General features: G+C 39.1%; 1 protein-coding gene across 5 annotated transcripts in view; it reads left to right on the top strand.

The window, feature by feature from the left end:
• Positions 1-5,065: 5,065 nt before the first annotated feature.
• Positions 5,066-27,283, top strand: part of PRKD1 (protein kinase D1) — a 333,105-nt gene continuing 310,887 nt past the window's right edge. The window contains exon 1 of one of the 5 annotated variants that reach the window (XM_023255617.2): positions 5,066-5,529. In XM_023255617.2, coding sequence (XP_023111385.2) covers positions 5,266-5,529 — 264 coding nt within the window. In that variant the 5' untranslated portion in view covers positions 5,066-5,265. Of the gene's footprint in view, positions 5,530-5,564; positions 5,787-27,283 lie in introns of those variants that run through there. The other 4 variants (XM_023255618.2, XM_023255619.2, XM_023255620.2 and 1 more) reach the window with 4 other exon arrangements.

Genomic DNA, 27,283 nt, shown 5'->3' with positions numbered 1-27,283 from the left:
ATTAGCAAGATAGGCAAGATTTTATCAAATGCTCAGGTTTTAAAAGATTTTTGGCAGATGTCTATATGTTTGGTGTCTCCAACAGGAACTTGTTTTTCTGTTGTGCCAGTTTTGTCACATTATCCTTATTTAACCTGATCTTACAGACTGTAATTTGTGAACACTATTAAGCAATATAAAATGTTTTTATCATATATATTAATCGTCTATCATCTATCCATCCATTATCTTTATCCTCATGCTTACAACTTCCAGTGTTCAATTATATAAAAAGGAGAACAGCCTGGTACCATACTTTCTCTTTCCAATTTCTCATTTCCACATTGGTATATAATTTCTCTGTTCCTCAGTTTCTTAGGCTGTAAAATGGTTGTTCCAGAGGATAAGACCCTTTCAGGTGTAGAACTGCATGTCTTTTCTGCTCACTTTTCTTTCTCTGTTGTCCATATCTTCTGGACAAAGCATATAGTGCTTCCAGACTGACTTCCCTTCAAGTCAGATTATTCTTGATCCTCTTCCTGATTATTAATTGTGAATTAGTGGACACTCCCAATATTATGCATCTGTTTTTGACATGCATGCTTTTCTTCAAAGTATCTGCTTTTAATTATCAGAGAAATGTTCTTTACCTTCAACTTATAACCTAATTTCTTTTACATTTGTTATATAGCACTGTTTCCCAAAGGGTGTTCTGTGGAACACTAGCTATATGAAATGTTAAGATATGCTACATGATAAAAAACTACAATAACAGTAACAAACAAGGTGGGATTCTGAGGTCAAAAATATCTAGAAAGTATTCGGTTAAATGAAATAAAATTTTTGTAGGAGTTCTCAGTGCCTTTAAATGCTAATTTGTATTGGGAATTTAAGTGCTAATTTAATTTACAAGCTATAACAAAAAATGAAATGTGTGCAGTTATTTTCAAAATTATTTCAATATGCATCCCTCTTTTAGAGAATATCCTACAGAATTAGCATTTATCTCTGGAAATGGTTGTAAGTACCTCCATATACTTCTCCATACCCAAATCACTTTTACATGGAGGCCTAATTAGGGTATTGAACCTTCTTTTCCAAGATAGTATTCCCAACACTGCTGGAAGTCCCATTGTTCCAGGAATGTTACCCACAATTCAAACAATGAAATCCCACTTCATGTATACAATGTGTATAAACAGTTATTCATTTTCTATATCCTCTATTCTTTTCCAAAGTCCAAACATCCAGGAGGGATTAAAAGCACTGAATTCTCTAAAAACCCTTCAAGTTTTCTATGTATTATTTTGAAGTCATGGAGATACATATCAGGTTTCTTGCAGACATTATCTATTGCTCATTCTCTGCATTCAGCAAGAGTGGGTAGCAGTTGGCAAACTGTCAGATCTCCGGTGTCTGCTACAGAAATTGCAATTACCAAGTCCATGTGAATTTTCTGCTTCTTATGGGGAGCTCCAGTTGTTTAATTTTTTTTCTTGTTTCTCTTTATTCATTCTTTTCCATTCAGTAATTTATCAACTTCTTAAAACTAATTTTAATTATTCAGGGCTTCTTTAGAATTTTCTCTCCTGTCCTGCCTCCTTCTCAATAATGTCCAACACCCCATGAGAATCTTTCATACTACTGAGAAACCAGAGTATAAGTAACAGTTATTTACCTAGTTTACTTTGTTCCTAAGTAGGACATCTAAGTGCCTTTAAGTATCATGTAACTGATGAATGCCCTAAGCCCTTTCTCTCTAGAGATCTCATCTAATATCTTCCCCATACTGCTGATTTCCCAATGTGTTTCTGGCCCTATTCTCTTTCCTGAACTCTGGGATCAACTATTCAGCTGTAGTTGTTATTTCCAGGTTGAATATCCGGTGATATCTCAAAGTCAACATGGCCAAAGCAGAAATCTTATTTCTCCCAAAGCTTGCTTCTTCCGTATCTTCTCTGTTTCCATCATCGGCACCACCAATAGGCTAATGGCTAAGAAACTGAGGAATCTTTCATAACTCTCCTGGTCTCTCCCTATAACCCTGGTTCATCAGCAAGACCTTCAGTTTTGCCTCCAAAATAGAGCCTGCATCTTTCTGTTTCTTAATGTCTGTACTATGACTGTAACCATCCAAGCCAGTAGCATTTCTAGACTGCACAAGAGCAAGTCCTGGTGTCTCTGCTTGGATTTTTTTCTCTTATATATAGTAGCCAGAGTGTGGTTATTTATTTATTTATGTATGTATGTATGTATGTATGTATGTATGGAAGTTTTACTTATTTAGTTTTAGAGAGATAGAGAGAGAGAGAGAGAGAGAGAGAGAGAGCAAGGGCACACAAGTGGGGGAGGGGCAGAGAGAGGAGAAAGAGAATCCCATGTGGGCTCTGTGCTAACAATGCAGACCAGGGCTCAAACTCACAAACCCTGAGATCATGACCTGAACGGAAATCAAGAGTCAGCTGCTTAACCGAATGAGCCACCCAGGCACCCCCAGAGTGTGATCTTTTAAAAAATGCTAATTATATCATACTCCTTGGTTTAACACCTTCCAGTGGGTTGTCAGTACACCAGAATAAAATCTCTTTACTTTCAAGACTCTTTGTGATCTGGCTTCTACCAGCCATCTGCCCTCATCCCATACATTTATCCTTCTTCTGGGCCTTGAAAACACCAAGTACATTCCCATATTATATTCTTTATGCTAACTCTTCCTTATACCTAGAGTGTGATTAACCCAGATATTCTTAAGACTGGCCTCTTTCCATCACTAGGTTGTGGCTCAAATGTAAACTCATTGAAACCTCTTATGCCTAGTTAAAAGTCGTGTTTCTTGGTCTGCTATCCCTTCACAAGTCACTCTCATTACTATTGCATTATTTATAATCATTGCAACTAATGATTATCAGAAATAATCTAATTTATTGTTTTCCTTTTTTTCTTTCCTTTTAAAATGTGGTCTGATATAGCAGGGACCTCGTCTGTCTTCACCGTTGTATACCTGTGCCGGTATAGTGCCTGACACAGAGAAGGCTTAATACTTTGTTGTGTTATCTATAAAACATGAATGTCTTCAGCTCTCCTGAATCTCAAGCTAAACTATCTTTTCGTAAGTACCTTGTAAACTGACCAGCAAACTTTTTTCTGGTAGTAGAAAATTGTGGGAATACTTAATTCAAACTTTAAAAGAAAATGAAACATGCTGACATTAAAAAAAAACTTCCTTGAGAAATCAGAACAGCATTGTATCAAGAATAATCCCACCATTCTCCTACTTTAGCTGAATATTAGCTAAATGTAATATGTAATTAGCTGAATATTAGCTAAATGTAATATGCCTAATCTGGCATATTAGGAAAATTACACTCTACCATGGATGAAGAGAACCAGTTCATAAGTAAGGAAGCAGGGAAAATGTCAGTGCACACAGGTAGACCTTATCACACCATCAAATCCAGAGAGAATAAATTCAAATTTCTTCTAGAGCAGTGAATGAGATACAGCGTCACTGGGGACATTCAAGGCTCCCTTGCTAACCCTGGGAACAAGGATCTAACAGGAAACCAACTTTCGATGTTCTGTCCTGGCCAGAAACAGAGATCAAGACAGACAGACTGACAGACATAGAACCAAATAGAAAAAAATGCAACTGACTACAGTTGAAAACATGCATACTAGTTTGCTTGGGTATGTGGTATGCCCACTTGGGCAGTGTAAGGGGAATACTGGAGAAGTGGACTACATAATTTGCCCGGCCCACTGCAAAATGAAAAAAATTATGAATAATTCAAAGATACTGACAGGCAGCAAACCATTGTGGCTGAGCATTACACCCAGCAGAGCCCTTCTGAGGTCAGGGCCCTGTGCACCTGCACAGTCACACAACCGAAGCCCGTCCTGGTTGGGGGAGAAGATTAGAATTCATCCCCAAAGATTGGGAAGCACCTATCTCCCCCCCCCCCCCGTCAAAACAACAACAATAACAACAACAACAACAACAACAACCAACAACTACCCAAATTAGAGCAGAGGGTGCCCAACCTTGACAGTGTTGCTAGTCATGGTGGTAGCGCTGGGTGAGGCTGGGAGCACCACTCCTACAAAGCAGACTTCAGAATGATGGGGGAAGAAAGAAACCAGGGTTTCTGAGGCTCCAGAAATAAAAGTGCCAGACACAGAGAATAAGGTGAAGAGAAAGAGGCCACATCAGACGTTTCTCCCGCCTTTATGTAGACAATGCCTGCTCTTTCAGAAGAGACTGTCTCTTCTGAAATTCAGCCACTTGTGTATATCTGGGAACTGCGGTGGAGTAGGTGGGGTCGGGTACCGGGGTGTGTCAGAGCCAAAAAACGTATTGACAGGTTTAAATACATTTCCGTGGACGGGCTTCCTACCCTCTTTGGCAAGAAACCCAACGGGTCCTAGAAGGAGGCGGGATGTAAGTGGGTTTCTGGGGACCCTCTGTTTTCTTTTTCCCTGACGCTTAGAAGGTACGACCCACGGGAAGCCGCAGGGCTGGCATGCTTCGGTCCATCACAGGTCACTCCACTGGTAGAAGTGCGCTGTATTGGGGTATTTGGAACTGGGGGCGGGGACGGGGGAAGCCGGCGGCGCGGGGAAGCGGGTCGGAGGAGGTGCACTCCGTCCCCTCCGTCTGAGCCCCGGGGCAGCCGGACCAGCGGAGACCGGAGTCCGGGCGGGGAAGTACGGACCACGGCCGCGGAGGCGGCCCTGAGCCCCGCCGCTCAGTCCTGCCCCGGCTCGGGGAGGCTCAGGCCCGGCGAACCTAGGGCGGAGGGGGCGGCGACCGGGCACCCTGCGGCTACTGCGGCCGCGCGGCCGCTGCTCCTGCGGCTCCGGCGCCCGCCGGGTGGTGTCTCCGCAGTGCCCGCCTCCAGCTCCCCTTCCCCGCCCCTCGCGCCCCCTTCCCCGCCTCCGCCTGGCGCCCGGCGCCCGGGCCGCGCTGACCCGCCGCCCCGTCCCCGCGAGCGCGCGGCGGCTGCTCCAAGGCGGCGGCGGCGGCGGCGCCTCCCCCGTGCGGCGCCCGCGCTCCCGGCGGCGCAGCCCTCCCGCCTCAGCCATTTTCCCTCCCCCGCTCCCCTCCCGCTCCTCATCCTCTCGCCCTCCCCCCGCGCGGGGACTTTTCCGGAAAGTTTTTATTTTCCGCTTCGGCTCTCGGAGAAAGAAGCTCCCGACTCCGCGGCGGCAAAACTTTTCGGCTGCCGCTCCGCCGGCCCCCGCCCTCGGCTGCTCGGCCCCGCGACCCTCGGCGCGCCCCGCCGCGCGATGAGCGCCCCTCCGGTCCTGCGGCCGCCCAGCCCGCTGCTGCCCGTGGCGGCGGCGGCAGCGGCGGCCGCCGCGGCGCTGGTGCCGGGGTCCGGCCCGGGGCCAGCCCCGTTCCTGGCTCCCGTCGCGGCCCCGGCCGGGGGCATCTCCTTCCATCTGCAGATCGGCCTGAGCCGCGAGCCGGTGCTGCTGCTGCAGGACTCGTCCGGGGACTACAGCCTGGCGCACGTCCGCGAGATGGCTTGCTCCATCGTCGACCAGAAGGTAAGGCGCCGTACAGGGGGCGCTGCCCGTCCGGTCGCCCCTCGCCGCGCCAACTTTCCGGCTCCGGGGGCTCGGCCGGGAGCCAGCCTCGCCGGCGCTCGGGAAGGGTCTGGCACCGGCCAGGGCTGGACGCCGGCAGCCGAAGCCCTGCGTTCCCCGTTGTCCGGTTCTCCCTTTGCCCCGTCTTCTTGCATTCCCGGTATCTCTGCAGTCCGCATCCTCCTCACCCATTTCCAGTCCTCTCGGGACATTTCCAGGTAGGTTGCTTGCCCATGTCTCCCAGTGCCTCTCCCTCCTCTTAAGACTTCCCTGCTCCCCCTCCTCCGCCGCCCCCCCCCCCCCCCCCCCCGCTTCCCTCTGGACCCTGGACCAGCACGTTCCTGGCGCCAGAATCCTCCTTCCCGTACCAGAGTTTTCCCCCGGGACACGCTCAACACGATTTCAGCACCACTCCCTTCCTCTTCAGGCCCCTCTCCCAGCTCGGACCGATGCTGAGGAGTTCCTGGAATGATCTAGAGATGAGGAATTTCTCACCTGTCAAATAAGCTTTTAAGAGGGAATGATTGACTCGGCCAGCTTGAAAACAACTGACCAGATCACAACGACTCACCTCCCTGTGGTGTTTTTTAGTCCTACCTTTGTGTGAACGTGAAAGCAAAATTTTCAATGATAAAATCTGGAAGTTGCAGCCTTTTTGATCGGCATCCCTGAGGCACTGATAGTAGGGCATTGAAGCAGAGGCACAGACCTTTAAGTGGTGGGGGTGCGCCTAGGGGCGCTCCGAGGCTGGCCGTCCCTGTGGGACTCCGGACAGCGGTCACAAAAGGCAGGTTGGAAAAGGGGCCATTATCCTGGGCCAGGCCACCCGGGGAAGGGACCCACCCTGCCCACAACTGTTTGTAGTGCAATTTTGAATTTCAGGTTTCTGTAGCCATCCAGAGTGATGTTGCATGGAAAAGGGTGATTAAGAGTGTGAAGGAGAAGGGGCATGGCGCCAGTCTCAGTATAAACAGGCAGGGTTTAGGGGGTGGGAACAGAAGTCTATAAAGGTGCTAAATTTCCACCCTGGAGGACTGGCTAATCCTTGCCTTATAAAAGTCACTTGAATAATCACTGAATGCTTTCTTTAAAGTATTTGGAGGACAGATTGCTAAACTTGAGTGTTGTTAATTGTGGCATGTAGCACAAGGCATATGAGGAAAAGCCCTGGGGAAAAATCAGTAATCTAGGAAGTTTGTAAAAGTTCTGGAGGTGCGCTAAGGCAACAATGAGTGTCAAGCATTTTTGGTTATTGAATGTAGTGACACTTTCTATTACATACAACTCTCAGTCTTTTTCAACTTCCATGTAAATGGCAAATTCTAATTCAGGTACGTGTCCTGTCATGTGTCTCCTCATCAGTATTACAGGGTATTTGTTGCAGTTGAACAGGAGCACTGTCCTAGGCATTGTTAAGACTTCCCTTAGTGCGACAATCTCCATTAGGGTGCAAACCAGTTAACTAAAGAGCATTACCGGATAAGCATAAAAACCATGTATAATAAAATTTCTCAAAAAAGCTAATGCAATTGTATAGAATTTTAATTTACCTAAATTCTAAGGCAAGTGATAGAGTGTTAGGGAATATTCACATCGAGTCAGATTAATATGGGCAAACTATTTTTGACCAGCTTTAAAACACCCACCCTACCCCCTCGATGGAGTTTAGGATGGAGAGAAACATGTATGGTTCAAGAGGTTTGGGATTGGGATTTTGAATGGAGAGTAAATTCCATTTGTCTCAGGAGCTACCACATCTCAGGATGTTATATGGAGGGAATGATATGAGTGCAGAGGGACAGGGGCTACAGGTACCTATGGAATGCAGCAGGCCCTCTGGCCCCAGGCTAGGGACTAGGGTATTTAGAGAAAGTACAACTATGAAGAGGCCTTGAAATTAAAATGAACTCAAATTAGTAAAAGCCTCAGTAATCTTCCACATAGAGATCTCAAACCAAAGAAAGATGGATTTGCTGCGTGGAAGATGTTTTAGAATGCCAAAAATGTTATGGTAGAAAGAAAACTGGAGTTCAGTCATGAACTACTTGAGACCTGAGCCAACACTGGGGGAGAGACCTGGAATAGTACCAGAAAGGGAAAAATCATCAGCCTTGGTGGCTGATTTATAAGGGGAATCCCTTCCTTTTGTATTTACTCTTGTAATTCTTCTTTTTCTAAAACAAGAGTTTGAGAAGCTTAATGGCTTGGGATAACCAAGGTAAAGTTCTCCCCTGTACTTTTCTTTTCTTTTCTTTTCTTTTCTTTTCTTTTCTTTTCTTTTCTTTTCTTTTCTTTTCTTTTCTTTCTTTCTTTCTTTTTCTTTCTTAAAGTTTATGGCAAAGAATTCAGTTTAGAGATGTGGATTTGAGGTCTGTTTATATACAGAATGCTGTAAATACTGGATGGTAAATACTGGATGGTGGGTCTCTACTGGAAAATTCCCATTTATCTGTCTTGCATCATCTGTCTTGAGGTACATTATCACCCAAGGCAGAAACGTGATTAAGAGGCCTGAATATCCATCACAGGATAGCAGGGATCTCTTTGCCTTGTGACAGTAGAAATGGCAGACAGGTCAGTGTTGAGTTAAGGAAATGAGAGGAGGTCCTTTGTCCCTTGTTTCAGGTTCTCTTAAGTACTTGCTGGAAATATCAACCATGAGGAAGGATGACAGGAGGAAAAAAGGGAGGGAGGGAAATGAATGTTTTAGGAGAGAGCTGAGAGTTTGAAGTGATTTACAGTTTATAATGTAGACTGGAGCCATGTGGAGCTTACAATAGAAGGTTCTCCTGAGTTTTTGAGCCCTCCACATTCATTGTTTCATAAACTTTTCGAGAAGGGTTTTTATACAGTTTGTTTGAGAGTTCTCTAAGTACTAATACTAACAGAGATCAGGCTAGCTTAAATCTTTGGAAGTATTAGCTGACAATTCAATTTATTTAAGCAACATTCATCGACGTTTCTTGTGGGGTGTGCATCTGAGGTTTTTAGGGCTAAGAGATTGTGTCCCTGAGAAACTCCTCTTTAAAGTTATTTTTGTTATTGTTTAGAGTATAGTTTTTCTTTGATTATGTAGGTTTGGAAATTGGCAAACATTTGATTGCACTTGAAAATTTTGATGGTAATTTAGCATTTAAGATGAAAGTACCCAAGTATATACTGAATTGTATAGCTAAGGAATTATTTCTTTTATCTTTTAGTTTAGGTCAAAAATCTGGTCTTGCTCTTCTGTATGTAACAATGTTTAAATATATAAGATGTTATTCCTTCCTTTGGAAGTATTAGCCTAAGGTTTTACTTACATTATGCTTGTTTCATTACTTTGCAAGCATGTAACCTTGAAGGCTGGTTGTATATAAAGACATGCATTCTGTTAGTGTACATGATTATTGTTTCCTGGAAGGTAAAAAAAACAAAAAACAAAAAACACCAGTAATTGACTTCTCTTTGAAACACTGTTACTTTCTACCAACAAAGGAACCTTGACTGTATAGACTAAGAAGGAATTGTTTTGAGGCAAGAACACTATTCTAAAGGAAGAATTAGTGTGGTTTCATAGTGTATTATCTCTGTTTATCTGTCTACACACACACTTGCACACACACATACTCTTTTCTTAAACAAGCAGTATTAATTTAGGGATATGAGATCTAATTAATATGCCTATCCATTCATTTTGGTTATTATCTTATTAGAAAGATGACTCATATTTCCTTTTTGAATTTGCTAAAATGGGGTAATACCTTCAATAAGACTCTTGGCATATAGTTCCAGTTTATATACAGACATTTATCTGACAAGAGAAACTAAACAGGGAGATTTTATAGGAGGTAGCTCACTAAAGGAATAACCAAGACTAGTGTTTTGGTTTGAGAGCAGATTTGCTATACTTGTAATTGTTTCACTTTCTTAATTGCAAATTGTTCTCTTAACAGTGTCGTTTTTATCTTTATTGTGATTTTAGCTATTCTACACAGATTAAGTTGGAAATAATTAACTGCTTGACCAGCTCAACATATGTGGAACAACAAAATCCTTTTAAGCTAATGATGGTGTTTGGGTCTTAGGTGTACACTTTTTATTCAGATTTCATATTTGTCATTATTGTATGTATTCTATGATTTCCAATTTAATGATGAAGTATAGAAGTGGTCATTTCACTGAGTGATTCTTAATGTAACTTTAAATACTATATATTTAAAATTATAATTTCTTTCCAAGTTTAGTAGTTTAATGGGATTATATTTTGGTATATATGTAATATTTATATACTGCATATATATGTGTAATATTTACATATATACATATCAGTTTATTATCTAAGTTTATAAGTGTTTTATATAATATTTTTAAAAGTGTACTTTTCCATGTATAGCCTTCAGATGCTGAAATATTGTTTTCTCTGTGTATTATAGGCTGCAAAAAGTGAGGCCTCATTACATAGCTCATAATCCAAAGAGAAACTCTGCTTTATATTTTATATCAATGTGCAGAAGTGAAAACCTTTTCTTGTAGGGGTATGCTATTTAACAGTTTTCACAAGAATATATATAATTTTTAAATTTTATTTATTTAAGTAATCTCTATGCCCATTGTGGGGCTCGAATTCACAACCCTGAGATCAAAAGTTATATGCTCTTCTGATTGAGCCAGCCAGGCACCCCACAGGGGGATATTCTATAATATTTTATGTAATACAAGATATTTTAGAATATTCTAAGAATTGGATGATTGGTTATTTTGACAATATATGAAGTAATGTGGACCTTTAGATCCAGGATTGAGATAAATCTGAAAGAATTTTCTGTGAAATCTATAGTGTGTGTGGGAGTGGGAGTTGGCGGTAGGTATGGGGCTGGAAAATTATTAGTAAGGTTTGAAAATTTGCCCCATACTTAATAACTGTGTTGGTCCGTATCAAGAGACTCCTATCACAGCTATTAAGGGAGATCTAAACCTTTATTTGGTAATTATTATTACTTTTTTTTTTTTTTTTTGGTGAGGTGATTGTATATAGGTCTTCAGTTTATGCATGAATGACTTAATGACATTACTGGACAGTACAAACAAATTTGTACCTTTGAAGGTATGGTTACAATTTATCTAAGATTACTTTGAAGATTAAGGATAATATATATAAAGAATTAAATATACTGCCTGGCAAATAAGTGTATAATAAATTAAATAGTATTATTGGTATTCTAAGACTTTACAGACAGCAAACTGTCTTGATAGCAAAAGAAATATGTACTTTATTATTTTATTCTTACGTTAACATATAAATAAAATTATAGTGTTAAAAAGCAGTATAAATGTAAGGCTTTGATAACATTTTTCCTCTGCCCTGTATAATAGGGCAGATCTTAGAGTACCTGCATTTTGTAACTGCTTCTGAAATTTCAATCTCTCAGAATTCCTCAAGGAGTAATTTGATTATTGCTAAATGTAAAAGCACACGCTGATAAAAGTATAGCACATCTTCATTGCTTTTTATTATTTTTGATAAGAAGTTGATTTAATTCCTTTTCAGTTGCAAGTGGAATTCCAATCATATTTCATTTGGAAAAAAAGGGAATAAAATAGGTAAGGGTATAGTATTTGGCAACATAATGATTCTTAATTCTGGTCCTCAAGACTGAAATCGAAAATTCCTTTGCAAATCTACCCTTGATAGGAGGAAGAAGGGACTTGGAAATGACTCTGGGGGATTGCATTTTGCTATCACACTAGCATCCAGAGATTATTTTCTAAGTTGTTACATCTGATGATGTAGAGGAGATGAGAGGCAGGTTTACTGGGAAAAAACTGAGTTAGCAGTTTTGCTGAGCCAATCCCAAGTGTTTTTAAAATCGTTTCACTAACTACCACCTACCTCTCATGGAATTCCATGTTCCATTATAAAACCTTTAGACAACCATAATCAGTAAGTATCCATCCATCTTTTAAAGAAGAGTAGAAGAGATAATTATATGAAATGTGTATGTGATTTAGACTGGAAACATTGAATAAGTTCTCAAGCTATACCAAGAAACTGGTATGATCAAGATAGCAAGGCTGGACCCAAATTCGATTAGAGGTGGATAAAATGAAGTTCATGGGAGTTGATCATAACATGAGAGTTCTTTGTTTTATTTTTATATTTGTTTGCTTCGTTTTTCTGTGTTGGGCATAACTAATATTTTTGACTTCTGACCCTTTATTATCACCTTGATTCATCTTAAAGATCTAAGTCCAAATGTGGAAATAGAGGTGAAAGAAAGGAGTGTTTTTTCTTGTTTTAAGTTTATTTATTTATTTTGATAGAGAGACAGAGCAAGCGGGGGGAGGGGCAGAGAGAAGGGAAGAGAGACAATCTCAAGCAGACTCTGCAGTGCAGGACTTAAATTCATGAACCCATGAGTTCATGACCTGAGCTGAAGCCAAGAGTTGGATGTTTAATCAGGTGAGCCACCCAAGTGCCACCCCTCCCTCCCCGCAAAGGAGTGTTTTTAAAGATTGTGCACACCTTTTAATTTCCTCAGCGTTATTCTAGGGAGGTTTTGAAAATGAGATTTCAGTTTCTTAAAACCTTTTTTAATGTTGAAATATGGTAGAACACAAAACAAAAAATGTGCATCAATTTTTTGGTATTGATACAAATTAGATACAGAGAAAGTGGTTATTTTGCTCCCATATATTCAGTTTTTTTCCATCTAAAAGAATATGTGAAATTTCCCCCAGGAATTTCTCTGATATTGTCAACCAAATATTTTTCTACCATTAAAAACCAATAATGACAGCACCACTTGAAGTAACTTTGTAGCAGAGGAACCACATTATGTTGGATCTTACTCTCTAGTCTCACACAGAAAAGAGATAATTAAGTAAACAAAACCTTTGATTATATTACGCCTATAGCCATTATGAAATAGCATGTGTTTTAGATAGTCATAGAGTATAAGAAATTGGTGTAAAAACACCACATATTAAGACACAGTTTTGCCTGTCAAAATTTACAGTTTCCTGTGTAGAAGTTTCTTCCAAAGTTGCACAAAGGTTTTATTTGGCTAAAGCTAGTCAGTTGATACAGCAGCTTAGCAGTGTTGGCAGATATGAAGATTAGATTTTCAAATATGTGATCATGTAGGAATTTTGTTCAACTTTTTGGTGGAAGGGGAAAAAAATATGTACCCTTCCCTGGTTCTTTGGCTTTTAGTCTAAGGCACTGACTGATGAGGAATTTGTTGAATTTGCTTGTATTTAGGCATAATTTCAAAAAATTCTGATTTCCACCTTCCCTAATTGTCAGCAGTCACATTTTTTGTACGTATGTATCATCAAATGGATGAAAAGTATGAATGTGATAATGAAAATATTGAGCAAAAGGTATAAATGTGCCTAATAAATGGTATTGATAATCTAAAGCTCTATAGACAAGTACATTGTTATGTTAATAAAAGAAACATAGTTTTTATTAGCAGGAAACTTGTCTAACTTATTTGGGTAAAAAAAATTAGAGGTATCTTTTGTTTGTTCAGATTGTTGGAGAAAAGCCATACCTTGAGCATTTCAAGCTTGTTTCAGCATACAAGGTTCGTCACAAAAATAATACAGTTAAGATCCAGTGAAAAGAGTATTAAATATGTTAAATAAAGATTTGAGTTTCTTTACTTTTTCATAAAAAATGAAATAAAAAGAATCTGAATATAATTAAAGCCTGATTTGATATGTTGTAGACAAAAACATTTTCACGTCAAATGAGACAACAATGTATTCAAATATGAAATCCATGTACCATTAATTCAGTTTGCTTTTCATGTATGTTTTGTAAATGTTTTAAGTTGACTTAAGTAAAAATTTTGGGGGTGCCTGGGTCGCTCAGTTGGTTGGGCGTCTGACTTCGGCTCAGGTCATGATCTCATGGTTCGTGAGTTCTAGGCCTGCATCAGGCCTGGAGCCTTCTACGGATTCTGTGTCTCCTTCTCTCTTTGCCCCTCCCCCACTCATGCTCTGTCTGTCTCTCTCTCAAAAATAAATAGACATCAAAAAAAATTAAAAGAAAAAACATTAAACCAATAGGTTAAAGTGTTATTAAAGATTTTTAAACTGTCAGTTTTGAAAATACCAAAAAATCTAAACCTTTTCCTAGCTTGTCTAAATAAGTCATACTTAATGATATAGTAACTAGTGAATAATTATGGAACTATCATTAGGTCTTGAATGGATAACTATTGCCAGAATAGAGACCAGGGTTTCAGTTCTAGTTCAGGTGCTTGAATTAAGTTCCAGAGACCTTAAAAATGGATTGAATTAGGCCAGGTCAAATATTTATTCATGACATTGTGTCTCAATGTTTTTATCAATTAAACATGAACATTTTTTCCCCCCATATTTTAACTCCTTAGATTTTGAGAAATGGCATTAGGCTTGCTCATGGTCTGGCAAGGCATCTTGGGAGGGACCAGGAGTTCTTATAATACCTCCAACTGGCTACATCCTTCTCAAAGTGCTGGGATATCATGGCCAGCCTTCAGGGAGGAACATACATAAGGACTCCAGGGCATCTGGCATAGGGTATAGGAGGAATTGAAGACATCTAAGGGTGATTTGTTTGTTAAAGAAAATAGATTATTAGGGTGGGACAGGAGAATGTTTCCCATTTTACAGAAAAGTGAAGTCTACTGGCCACGAGGAACCATCTGTATAGTCTTTGCACTCAGTGCCTTTGAAAGGTTTGGTTTGCACCCTGGATATGGAAAGCTGCCCCTAAGAACATGTGTGACTTACAGAGTTGTATTTGTTTAGAGATTGGTTAGTCCAGTTAGACCCTCAGAACAGTGATGCTGGGGCTCAAGGCCCCTTGACCAAAATCAGTGGTCTAGGGCAAACAACTGTAGCTTTTGCTATTGTCAAAAGCAGGAAAGAGTAGGGGGAAATGGTGGGGTTGGAGGGGTGGTAGTTAAGCTTGGGTGATGACTTCTAATCCGTGGTGATGAATAGACCTGAGCAGGCTATAGTAGGCAAGGCCTGTGGGATTAGGAGACTAGTGGACTGGAGATCAGAAGAGGACAGTGACAGTGAAACTCTGACCACCTGCGGTCGGAGTTAGCAGGAATGGTCCTACTCTATAACTTGCGTATAGCAGTGGGGAGAGGTCTAGGAGGTGGCTTTTTATAAGTTGAGTAGTTCTCACTGGAAGTTTTCACAGTCACAGATGAGAGGTTCAAGGAGCAACTCCAGGATGACTTGATGTGAGAGTTTTAGGAAGAGCTTGTCCCAGGAGCATTGGGTTATGCTCTGTAAGGTTCTGGGCCTCATGGTAACAATGGCTGGCAGAGCGGAGCCTCCAGGAACAAAATCTTCCTGGCATGTACTCTGTGTGCCTGCCTGTATCTTGGCTTTTTTTTTTTTTTTCATTTGTCATCTCTGATTTTCATAGTAGCCCTTTGTGATAGACATTTTATTTCCACTTTAAGGATGAGGAAACTAGGGAGGCTAAATGATTCACTCCAAGTCTCATAACTACTAAGTAGAAAGCAAATCCCTCAATATATTATTCCCTTCACTATAGCTAATCCTGGGAACAGAGAGGGCTGGGATGGCTGTAGGTTTGTACAGAGAATTTGGAATGATGTGGGGGAGGGGGAAATGTTAAGATTCCTATTATGTTCACTGAAATTTACTTAAAGACACTTCAGCTCTGACTGTGTGATGTTATTTATGTGTGTGTTTAAACTATTCCTTACTCTGGAAGACTTCCTTCATCTGGAATTCACATCCCAGGTAGTGGTCAGCTAGAAATCTAGTCATTCTGGAGACCACCACTACAATGCTTCTCTTATTAGTGGCAAGATACCCACTCCTATACTGATAATTACTGTAAGCAACATTAAAGATGGACTCTTATTGGGGATATTAGGGCCATTACAGATATCCGAATGGCCAAAATATTTTAAGACAAACCTCACCCTTGTACTAATATGTCTTCTTTTTTAATTTCAAAAAAATTTTCAGTTTATTTATTTTGTGTGTGAGTGTGTGTGTGTGTGTGTGTATGTGTGTGTGTGTGTGTGTGTGAGAGAGAGAGAGAGAGAGAGGGAAAGAAAGAGAGAGGCAGAGAGAAGCAGAGAGACAGAATCCCTAGCCCTGACAGTGCAGAGCCTGACGCAGGGCTGCAACTCACAAACCTTGAGATCACGCCTGAGCCAAAACCAAGAGTCGGCTTAACCGACTTGAGCCACCCAGACACCCCACCTCTTTTTTTTTTTAAGTAAATATCTGTGTAGCAGAATTAGGTTAGGAATTTGCTTTTATTATACTCTGGTAAGAGGATATGGGAATCGTTATTCCTTACCCATCTTTAAATTTTCAGACACCACAGTTACTTTTCCAAAAAGTTAATTATTAATTAACTTGTTTGATTAAATTGGCCTACCTTGGTTCACAATACTTTTTTCCAGGGAGATATGGGCACTGAGGTGTCTTGGAGGAAATAATTATGTTAAGACCATGTATTGATCAGTGTGGCTCAAGACTAGTGGATATAAAGAATATTAGCCACCAGTGTCAATCAATGAATCATTTCTTCTTGAATACTATATTGATTCTGAGGAGATTCTGAGAAAATAACTCAAGATTCTTAAGAAAGTGCCTTTCAGTGGTTGTTTTTCATTTGAGAAGTATTTGGATTGCCCTATGCTAAGGATTATGCTTTGCAGATATATTTTCTCTTTCTATAAATTTTATGTGTTTGTTTGCTTATTTTTTGATCAATTGTGAATGAACACACCCAGAGGTAAACTCATTCCCGCTGGTTGAGCATAAGTAATCACAGGCCACGTGGAGGTTTTCTTTCATGTAAGTCCTGCTGGCTATGCCAGATTATGACTTGCCTTGCACTCTTTTGCATTGCTTGTGTTCAGGACTAAGGCCAACACTTCTCTTGTAGACTATTTTACTATCTTTAGGCTTTGCAAAAGTGTAGTTGTCTATATAGACAGACATGGTTTAATCTAAAGTGTATTGATAATTCAGTTACACTCTAAGAGTTTCTGCCCCGCATGACTGTCGGGAAATGTGTAGTAGTTATTCATTCCTAATGGATGAGAAGGGTGCCTGAAATGTTACCTCTTTTTGATAGATTTGGAACTTTTGCAGCTTTAATACAATGGATGAATTACAAAGAGAATTCTCTTTTGATATGACTTCCCAGTAGTCCCTTGGCTGACCAAAAGGCAGCAGACCTGTCCAGCCACAGTAGAAATCTGAATTTATTACATATCTGTTAGTCAAATACTGTCCTTTGTAAGCCTTATCTTGAGATAATTCATCTTTAACTAGTAGGACCCATCAGTTGTTGTTTGAGGAGTAGTAAGGTGAGTTGTTCACCTAGCTCTTCTCTACCAAATAACCAGTGCTAAGAAGTAATTGACTAGCTTCAGAGTAGTTCCTATACAAGAAGGCTTTTACCTCTTCTCTGTGACAGACCTTAATTTTATTTATTGATGTAGAATGAACTGTTGTCACCCTGGGATGGAGATCTTTAGAATAATTAAGTATAGCCAATAGCTTGAATACATTTTCAAAGAATAAAAGACCAAATCTTGCATGATCTTTGCTTTTATTCAATTCTTTTGTAAGAATAGCAATCAAAAGTAAACATGCAGTGAAAATGGACTGGTAGAGTGGATCTGAGTTAATACACTACGTTAAATGGAATGATCATATATGCCCACTTATCCAGGACCCTCCTATTGATGTTTTTGTTCTAGAATTCCTTTTTAGTGGATGTTTACCAATAAAAACTATGGAGTTTTAAGTTAAAAATAAACAACAAACAAAAACAGAAAGAAAAACCTTTCTTTGGGCAAACATTTTATTGTCTTTTAGCCAAAAATCCTTGTACATTTAAAGATAAAAGCAAAACTTACATCTAGAATTTATTTCATGGGAAGAGTCATCCGATTATATATATTGGCCATGTCACTGAGCAACTTTTCTAAATGGAGTCTTGAGCTAAAAACAGAAACAAATGTAAAGCTTACTTTGGTTTGAATGTTATCCTCTGTGATCAAAAGTTTTTGTATAACTTAAAGATGAACACACAACCAACATTTAGAATTGATTTTATTTAACTAATTCATTAGATCTCACTTTGAATGTAATATCTAAAGTAATTTAAAGTCTACATTCTCCAACCAATGTAAATCAAGATACTGTGATAGATAAGTACATGTTTGTTGTGTCAAACAGCAAATAATTTTGCTTATTTTGGTATTTCATAATACCTTTATTAATCCAAATAGGTAAACAGGAAAGGCCTTCCTTGAAGCTTCAGCGCCCATGGCAACCATTACAGAGGCAAAATACACTGACTTACATGCAGAAGGATAGCATTATCATTGTTTCGAGTTGTACTTTATTATATTCTGGGTGCTGGAGAAAATAACGTGGTTAGAAAAAAAAAGAGAGAAATATTGTGCACAAATGCTCTTGATTACTTAGAAAACTTTTCTTTCTTTCTTTCTTTCTTTTTTTCTTTTTTTTTTGAAGTTGATTTTTGAGAGAGAGCATGCACACAAATGGGAGAGGGACAAAGAGAGAGGGAGAGACAGAGAATCCCAAGCAGGCTCCACAATGTCAGAGCAGAGCCTGACGCAGATCTGGAACTCTGGAACCATGAAATGATGACCTGAGCCAAAGCTGGACACTTAACTGAATGAGTCACCCAGGTGCCCTGAAAACTTGCTTTATATTTAAAAAACAGGTAGGCAAATAAGGGAGATAAAATTTTGGAAATTGTAGTGTCCCAAGATAACAGAGTGTAGGCTATAGCTCCTATTTTCTTAGGATGAAAATACCCAGGCATAGACTGGATGAAGCAAATGCATATTATACCTATTACTCTTCAGTTGGTTTCTGTTGATAAATATGTTGCTGAAGTAATATTAAGCATTATAGGTTCAGAAATTATAATGTTGAATGTCCTGGCTTCTGAAAAATAATGCAAGTCAATGGGTCTAAAGCCACTTGAAAAGGAACTTGATTTTGTATAATCATTTGTGTTTAGAATTTTTCCCACATGGAAAATTATAACTTTATAATTCAATTACTTATTTGTTTTTCTTTTATTTTGAAAACTACAAAATTACCATGTTTGATAGGCTGAATAATGACCTTCAGAGATGTCCACACTCTAATCCCTGGAGTTTGCATATGTTATGGCAAAAGTTATTTTGTAGATGTGATTAAGTTAAGGATTTTGAGACAGGGAGACTATCCTGGATTAACTGGGTGAGCCCAATCCAATCACATGGGTCCTTAAAAGTGGTGAATCTCCCAGGTTAGGTCAGACAGATGAGACTTAAGCAGGAAAATTCTAACCACGAGAGGGACTCTATACCCTATCGTTGACTTTGAAGTTGGAGGAAATGGGTCAAGAGGTAAGGAATGCTGGGGTCCATGCGCAAGAGAATTAAGGGTTGCAGTGGTAGGAGATGTGACCACAGAAACAAAAGGTTGGACTGATGCAAGGAAGGGGTCAGGAACCAAGTAATACAGTCAACACTGAAAGCTCAAAGCTCAAAAAGTGAGAAAAATGATCCTCCTCTAGGAGCTCAGAAGGAACCACACCTTGACTTTAGCCCAAGGAAAGTGACTTTGGACTTCTAATTTCCAGAAATGGAAGAGAATAAATTTATGTTTTTAAAAACTGCTAATTTTTTGGTAGTTTGTTATAGCAGTGACAGGAAATTAATATGCCAGGTTCACTGGAGGAAAGGTGAGAAATTCAGATAAGCCTCCAAATGGATCATACTACTCAGATTTAAAGTATTTTAGTATCAGACTTTTTTTCTACAAGAGAAGATGCTCATCATAACTTCTGTGTGATTTATTTGCTCTTTTCTTCTGATACTATGTTTTTTTCTGGTTTATTTTTCCCTCCCAACTTTATAGAGACATAACTGACACATAACATTGTGTAAGTTTGAGGTATACAATGTAATGACTTGATTCCTGTATACATTTCAAAATGATTGCCACAATAAGATTACTTAATACATCCATCACCTCACAGAATTGCAATCTATTTTATAGTGAGGATATTTAAGATCTACTTTGTAGCAACTTTGAAGTATATAGTACATGATTGTTAACTATAATCACCATGTTTTACATTGCATTCCCAGAACTTACTCATCTCATAACTGGAAGTTTGTACCTTTTGACCAACATCTCCCCATTTCAAACCACCCCACAGCCCTTGGCAACTACCACTGTGTTCTCTGTTTCTATGAAGTTAACCTTTTTTAGATTCTGCCTGTGAGTGAAATCATAGAGTATTTGTCTTCCTTGGACTTACTTCACTTAGCATAATGTTCTCAAGGACCATCTATGTGTTGCAACCGGTAGGCTTTCCTTCTTTTTTATGGTGGAAAAATATTCCTGTGTGTGTGTGTGTGTGTGTGTGTGTGTGTGTGTGCATGTATGTGCACTCATGTGTGTATCCATCCTATTTTCTTTATTCATTTTTCCACTGATGGGCACTTAGGTTGTTTCTGTGTCTTGGCTATTGTGTGAATAATGCTGCAGTGAACATAGGAATGCAGCATCTCTTTGGATGACTCTTGGATGTCTCTTCCTAATCAATTTTTATAGAGATAGAACAGAGAAAGTGTCTAAACTCACAATTTTTACTCTATATTTACTATAACTATCACAACCACATAGTTTATTTTTCTCTTTTAATTAATTCATTGCAATAAAATTAGTATGTAACATACTAGTTTCAGGTGTCCATCATAATGGTTCAATATTATCATACATTACAAAATGATCACCACAGTAAGTCTAGGTACCATTTGTCACCATAGAATTGATCCCTTTTACCCATTTTATTCATCCTCCAACCCCTTCCCCTCTGATAATCACCCCCATCTGTTCTCTGTATTGATGAGTTTGTTTGACTGGTTGTTTGGATTCCACATGTAAATGAAATCATATGGTATTTGTCTTTTTCTGTTTGATTTACTTCACTTAGCTTATATTCTAAAGGTCATGCATGTTTGTGCATATGGCAAGATTTCCTTCGTTTTTGGCTGAGTAATCCGTTTTGTATATATTCCACATCTTCTTTATCCATTCATCCATTGATGGACACTTAGGTGTTTCCTTATCTTGGCAATTCGATTGTATGTCTTTCTATGTCAGTTTTTAAATATAAAATGCCTTTGGGGGTAGTTTTTGTGTGGAGAAAAGACTTTTCAGATCTTTATTTTGGTTTTAGAATTTAATATTCAAGTTGTTAAAGTTACAGGTTAAGATATTAATCTTTCTAGTGTATCTAGTGTAATTTATACTTTTTTTTAAGTTGAGCAGATTTTATTTAAATTTTAGTTAACATTCAGTGCAACATTGGTTTTGGGAGAGGAATTTAGTGATTCATCATTTACGTACAACACCCATTGCTCATCACAAGTGCCCTCCTTAATATCCATCACCCATTTAGCCCGTACCCCACCCACCTCCGTCCATGAACCCTCAGTTTGTTCTCTATCTTTAAGAGTCTCTTGCAGTTTGTTTCCCTCTTTTCTCTTTATCCCCCCTTCCCATGTACTCATTTGTTTTGCTTCTTAAATTCCATGTATGAGTGAAATCATATGGTATTTGTCCTTCTTTGAGTTATTTTGCTTAGCATAATACATTCTAGCTCCATCCATGTCATTACAAATGGTGGGTTACATTCTTTTTGATGGCTGAGTAATATTCCATAGTATATGTATACACCACATCTTCTTTATCCATTCATCAGTTGATGGACATTTGGGCTCTCTCCATAGTTTGGCCATTGTTGATAATGCTGCTGTAAACATTGGGGTGCATATGCCCCTTTGAATCTGTATTTTTGTATCCTTTGGGTAAATACCTAATAGTACAGTTGCTAGATTGTAGGGTAGTTCTGTTTTTAGTTTAGTTTTTTTTTTTTTAATTTTTAAGTGTTTATTTATATTAGAGAGAGAGATAGAGAGAGAACAAGCAGGGGAGGGGCAGAGAGAGAGAGAGACACAGAATCCGAAGTAGGCACCAGGCTCTGAGCTGTCAGCACAGAGCCTGATGTGGGGTTCAATCTCATGAACTGTGAGATCATGACCTGAGTCATAGTTGGAAGCTTAACCAACTGGGACACCCAGGTGCCCCTGTTTTCAGTTTTTTGGGAAACCTCCATACTGTTCTCCAGAATGGCTCCACAAGTTTGCATTCCTGGCAGCAGTGCAAGAGGGTTCTCCTTTATCCACATCCTTGCTAACACCTGTTGTTTCTTGTGTTGTTAATTTTAGCCATTCCGACAGGTGTGAGGTGGTATCTCATCATGGTTTTGATTTGTATTTCCCTGATGATGAGTGATGTTGAGCATCTTTTCATGGCTAACAGACATTAGCCTTTGGATGTCTTTTTTGGAAAAGTGTCTTTTCACATCTTTGCCCATTTCTTAACTGGGTTGTTTATTTCGTGGGTGTTGACTTTGATAAGTTCTTTATATAGGTTTTGGATACCAACCCTCTATCCAGTATGTCATTTGCAAATATCTTCTCCCATTCCATAGGCTGCCTTATAGTTTTGTTCGTTGTTTCCTTTGCAAGAAAGCTTTTTGTCCTGATGAAGTCCCGATAGTTCATGTCTTCTTTTGTTTCCCTTGCCAACAAACAATCCTAAAATTTGTATAGAACCAGAGAAGATGCCACATAGCCAAGCAATCCTGACACAGAAAAACAGAACTGGAGGCATCACGATTCCAGATTTTAAGCTTTATTACAAAGCTGTAGTCATCAAGACAATATGGTACTGGCACAAAAACATACACACAGATCAGTGGAACAGAATAGAGAACCCAGAAATGGACCCACAACATATGGCCAACTAATCTTTGACAAAGCTGGATGGAATATCCAATGGAAAAAAGACAGTCTCTTTAACACGGTGTTAGGAAAACTGTATGGTGACATGCAGAAGAATGAAACTGGACCACATTCTTACATCATACACAATATGGATGAAAGACAGGATGAAAGATGTGAGACAGGAAACCATGAAAATTCTAGGGGAGAACACAGGCAGCAACCTCTTTGACCCTGGCTGTAGCAAGCATGTCTTCTTACTAGACACGTTGCCGAAGGCAAGGGAAACTTCGCAGATTTTAATAGCCACACTTAAGAACCTTTGAAGAATTATTAGTATCTTTTACAAACCCAATTATTTAGATTCTTTCAGACATTTTAAATTGCATTTCTAAATTTAATACATTTGAATTCCTTTAAATACTGCAATCACCTGCTTGATAAATCTTTATATGCCTTTAAGTAATTCTTATATATCAAGTGAATAAAACTTGTAAATATGGTAAAGTTTAAGTTCCTGTTTGTTCCAATGTTATACACATACACCAAAATTAATTTCTTAATTATATGTAATATGCTCAAAAATATTGATATTATAGTTTTGATTCTCAAAGTCTTCAGTATTTAATTTCAAGTACTCTCATGTTTAAAGGATACTTTTTCACTTCTGAAATAATTATTTGATCCACACAATTTGTGGAGTTCCCTTCTCATATACATTTTTTCCATTATCTTTCTGGCTTGATTAAGGTTGCTTAAACCCCACTGCTTTTTTTTAGGTTGGATTCTTGGGGGTTTTGTTAATCATTACTACAGAACTATATTTCTGTCAGTGATGCCATAACTTTAGGGAAGGGGTGGTGGGTGGTCTTGTATCTTACACCCCTAGATAAAATTTATCTGTTACTTCTGTATGCTGGAAAGTCTTAGATTCCTACCGAGATTGATCATTTGATTGGATTTTGAATTTCTTTAGCTCCTAAGATAGGTGAATCCCTTTTGTATCTATACTAAAGACAAGTGCATTTTTTATGTTCTTTCTTTCTCATAAAGCTGCAGATTCTTACAAATACTAAATATGTGTGATTGAATGTTGGCAGCCTCTTGGAGTTTTACCTGACCATCTTGTAGTCACAACTCATAAGATCATTCTTTTAATTCGGTATCTTCCTCTATAAATATAAGAAAGAATGCTTAGGACACCACTTTTTAATGTCTGACTAGATCTGGTATATGGGTTTATCACAGTATGTTTCACCTGGCCCCTACTCCTGGCTATGTAGGAGTCAGTCAATTTTTGTTTTTGTTTTTCTCATCTTTATGCGTATAACTTGGCAGATTTTTCCCACTTACATATATAATATGTTTATTGGAATTTGTTAATATTCCTAAGATTAATATTGTCTTTTAATATTTTGATATTGTCTATAATATTCTTAATATTAGATTATAGTTTTTATAGGGATTCTTTGCTTTTTTTCAAATTGAAAAATATAAATGCTTAGGTTTGGGGGTATTTTTGCTCTGTATTTAAAGAGAAAAATGAGGGGCATCTGGGTGGCGCAGTTAAGCGTCCGACTTCAGCCAGGTCACGATCTCGCGGTCCGTGAGTTCGAGCCCCAGGTCAGGCTCTGTGTCTCCCTCTCTCTCTGCCCCTCCCCCGTTCATGCTCTGTCTCTCTCTGTCCCAAAAATAAATAAACGTTGAAAAAAAATTTAAAGAGAAAAATGAGGGGCTCCTGGGTGGCTCAGTTGGTTGAGCCTCCAGCTTCGGCTCAGCTCATGATCTCATGGTCTGTGAGTTCAAGCCCCACATCGGGCTCTGTGCTGACAGCTCAGAGCCTGGAGCCTGTTTCAGATTCTGTGTCTTCCTCTCTCTCTGCTCCTCCCCTGTTCGTGCTTGGTCTCTGTCTGTCAGAAATAAATAAATAAACATTTAAAAAAAATATAGAGAAAAATGAATTGAAGCAAACAAGGTGCAGAATGAACTGTTATACTTGATAACCAATACTGAAATTCATTATTGGGTAGACTGCATATGAAATATATCTAGCAAGTACACAGTAAACAAATAATAAAATTGAAAAAAAATTAACAATTTCCACTTTCCTGCTTTTTTTCAATAAGCACTGGCCTGATAGTTTCTCTGTATAACCACATTCATTTTCATCTTTTATTTTTATTTATTTATTTTTTAATATTGATTTTTTTGGTTGAGAGAGAGAGAGAGAAAGAGAGAGCACACATGGGTGTGGAAGAGGTAGAGAGAGGAAGACCCAGAATCTGAAGCAGGCTCCAGGCTCTGAGCTGTCACCACAGAGCCTGATGCGGCGCTCGAACCCATGAACTGTGAGATCATGACCTGGGCTGAAGCTGGATGCTTAACCGACTGAGCCACCCAGATACCCCATTTTCGTCTTTTAAAAAGCAGTATGAGAAACATGCAATACTATAAATCTATAAGAAAATTCCATAGAATAATTTCTTAAAAGTAAAATTTCACTCTACTTTGTTCTTGTTCAGTTCTCAATAGTGTTCTTTAGAAACCTGAAATATTAAAAAACTGAGTGTTTTAAATATGTGTGGATGTCATCTTGATAAGTCCGTTTTTCACGAAAAGCCCTTTCTTTTCCGAAAGAAGACTTTGCATTTATTAAATACTGTAGAGTTGTCTTTATTAATTTAAAATATGTTTTGATTGAGAAAATGTTATTTACACACAAAGTTTCAGGAGCATCTTTATTAGATAAAATAAGTAAGTTCCAGTAAATCACCTAAGAGTAGAAACACCATTTGGGCAGTGACTGCTTGTCCTCCCCACCCCTACTCTTATATGTCAGGTGTCTAGAACAGTGCCTGGCACTGAATGATGTGAAAGAATGATCTTTCCCATTATTTACTGTTAAGTTCCTAGAAGCAGAACTCTGTGGTCAGTCTGTATGCAAATGAAGTGTGTGTGTGTGTGTGTGTGTGTGTGTGTGTGTGTGTGTGTGTGTTGTATCTGGGCTTTCCAGGAAGTGCTGTTTTTACCTTTGATCTATAATTAATATTCAAATCAGTGTTTTTAAAAAGTGAATTAGAGGTGTTTTGGGAGATAAGAGATACTTAGGGGGGCGCCTGGGTGGCGCAGTCGGTTAAGCGTCCGACTTCAGCCAGGTCACGATCTCGCGGTCCGTGAGTTCGAGCCCCGCGTCGGGCTCTGGGCTGATGGCTCAGAGCCTGGAGCCTGCTTCCGATTCTGTGTCTCCCTCTCTCTCTGCCCCTCCCCCGTTCATGCTCTGTCTCTCTCTGTCCCAAAAATAAATAAAAAACGTTGAAAAAAAATTAAAAATAAAAGAGATACTTAGGGAAAATGTTGGACTTGTATTTAGGAACCACACAAACAGGAAACCCTTGGATTTGAGACTCTTCAGAGGGATTGGTATTCTTCTCATCTAATTGGGCCAAGGATTTAAAGCCAATGAAAGCCTTCCTTCCTGAAAGCATTTTATGGTAGAGCCTGAATAAATATTTGTTGAATTGAATTGAGTCTTTGGAACAGGAGTCTTTTGTGGTTGTTAGTGTATACCTCATTGAAATATTATGAACGACACTTCAATGTTTTACTTGTCAAACCGCAGCCTACTTTACCTGTAGATTTTAAGAACAAAATTATGGAAGTCATAAAAAGCCTCACATATGAAATACAGTGGTAGAAGAGATGGTGATGGAGAGATGGTGATAGTGTCTTTGGGGAAAAAAAAATCAGGAAGTGACAGACTCAACCAATGTTACCTGGAAGTTTCTTTGCTGAGTTTTTGCTTCCCCCCCCCCCCCCCCCCCCCCGGCTTGTGAAGTGAATTTGAGAAACTCAGATGGGCTGACAGGGAACATTCTACAGAGTGGCCCCCAGTGAGGAACTTTTTAATGGTTAATAGTTACCATTTTGGCTGCTTTTATGTGAGTCAGTAGGATTACAGTTTAAAACCATTTACCTTCTCTTTGTTTCCTGACAATTCTTGACCTTAGTTACTTTAATTTTTTACTTTTTACGTATCAATTTCTGTGTTTGGTATTTCTTAAGTCAAACTTCAGTTTTTTAAATGACTTAAAATTGTGCTTGTTTTGAAAATCATTTTATTCACACTTTCTTGTTGTATACTAGATGACCAGTGTCAAATTATGTTTATATCCATCTATCTGTGCATGTTTGTTTGCATTGCTTATTTTCTGGGATTTTTAGAAGTCTTTTCCTAATTTTTTAACTTTCTCTTCTTGGTAATTCTAGCTCTTGACAACCCACATTTACACCTCATATGTTTTAAATTTTCTGCCCTGCTGTTTTGGGTTTTTTTTCCCCTTCATAATTTACTTTCTCATGCAGTTTTAAACCTCATAGGACATTCTTAAATGTCTGATAGATCCTCATAAGTTGATTTTCTCCAGAGTCATAAACCCCACTAGGTGGATATCATATTTGATTTTCTGGAACTCTGATGCTTTTTAACATAACATCCAGCCCTTAGTTGAGGAATCTGTCACTCCCAACTACATAACCACTGTATTTTGGGCAGTTGTATGCTATAAGCCAGAAGTATGTATAACCTCAACAGTCACTTCTGGGGAGGGCTTCTCCCAGACCTTGGTGCTAAGCCAGGGGAGGTGATACCCCCATGTTGTTTAATACAGAGGTGGAACAGTGGCAATTTTGCAGTCATTTTTAAAAAAATTTAAACTATCCTGCTTTCTAGGCTGCTTTATTCCTAGGATGGTCCCCGCCTTTCCTGTTAAGAGTTTACAAAGAACTAGCAGCTGGTGAGAACAGGAGTTATCTCAGCTTGGATTTTCACAATACAGTGTGTT

This window comes from Felis catus, chromosome B3 (assembly GCF_018350175.1).
Source record: "Felis catus isolate Fca126 chromosome B3, F.catus_Fca126_mat1.0, whole genome shotgun sequence".
NCBI lineage: Eukaryota > Metazoa > Chordata > Mammalia > Carnivora > Felidae > Felis > Felis catus.
The sequence above is the reverse complement of the archived record's forward strand: the minus strand, read 5'-3'. Positions and strand labels throughout refer to the sequence as shown.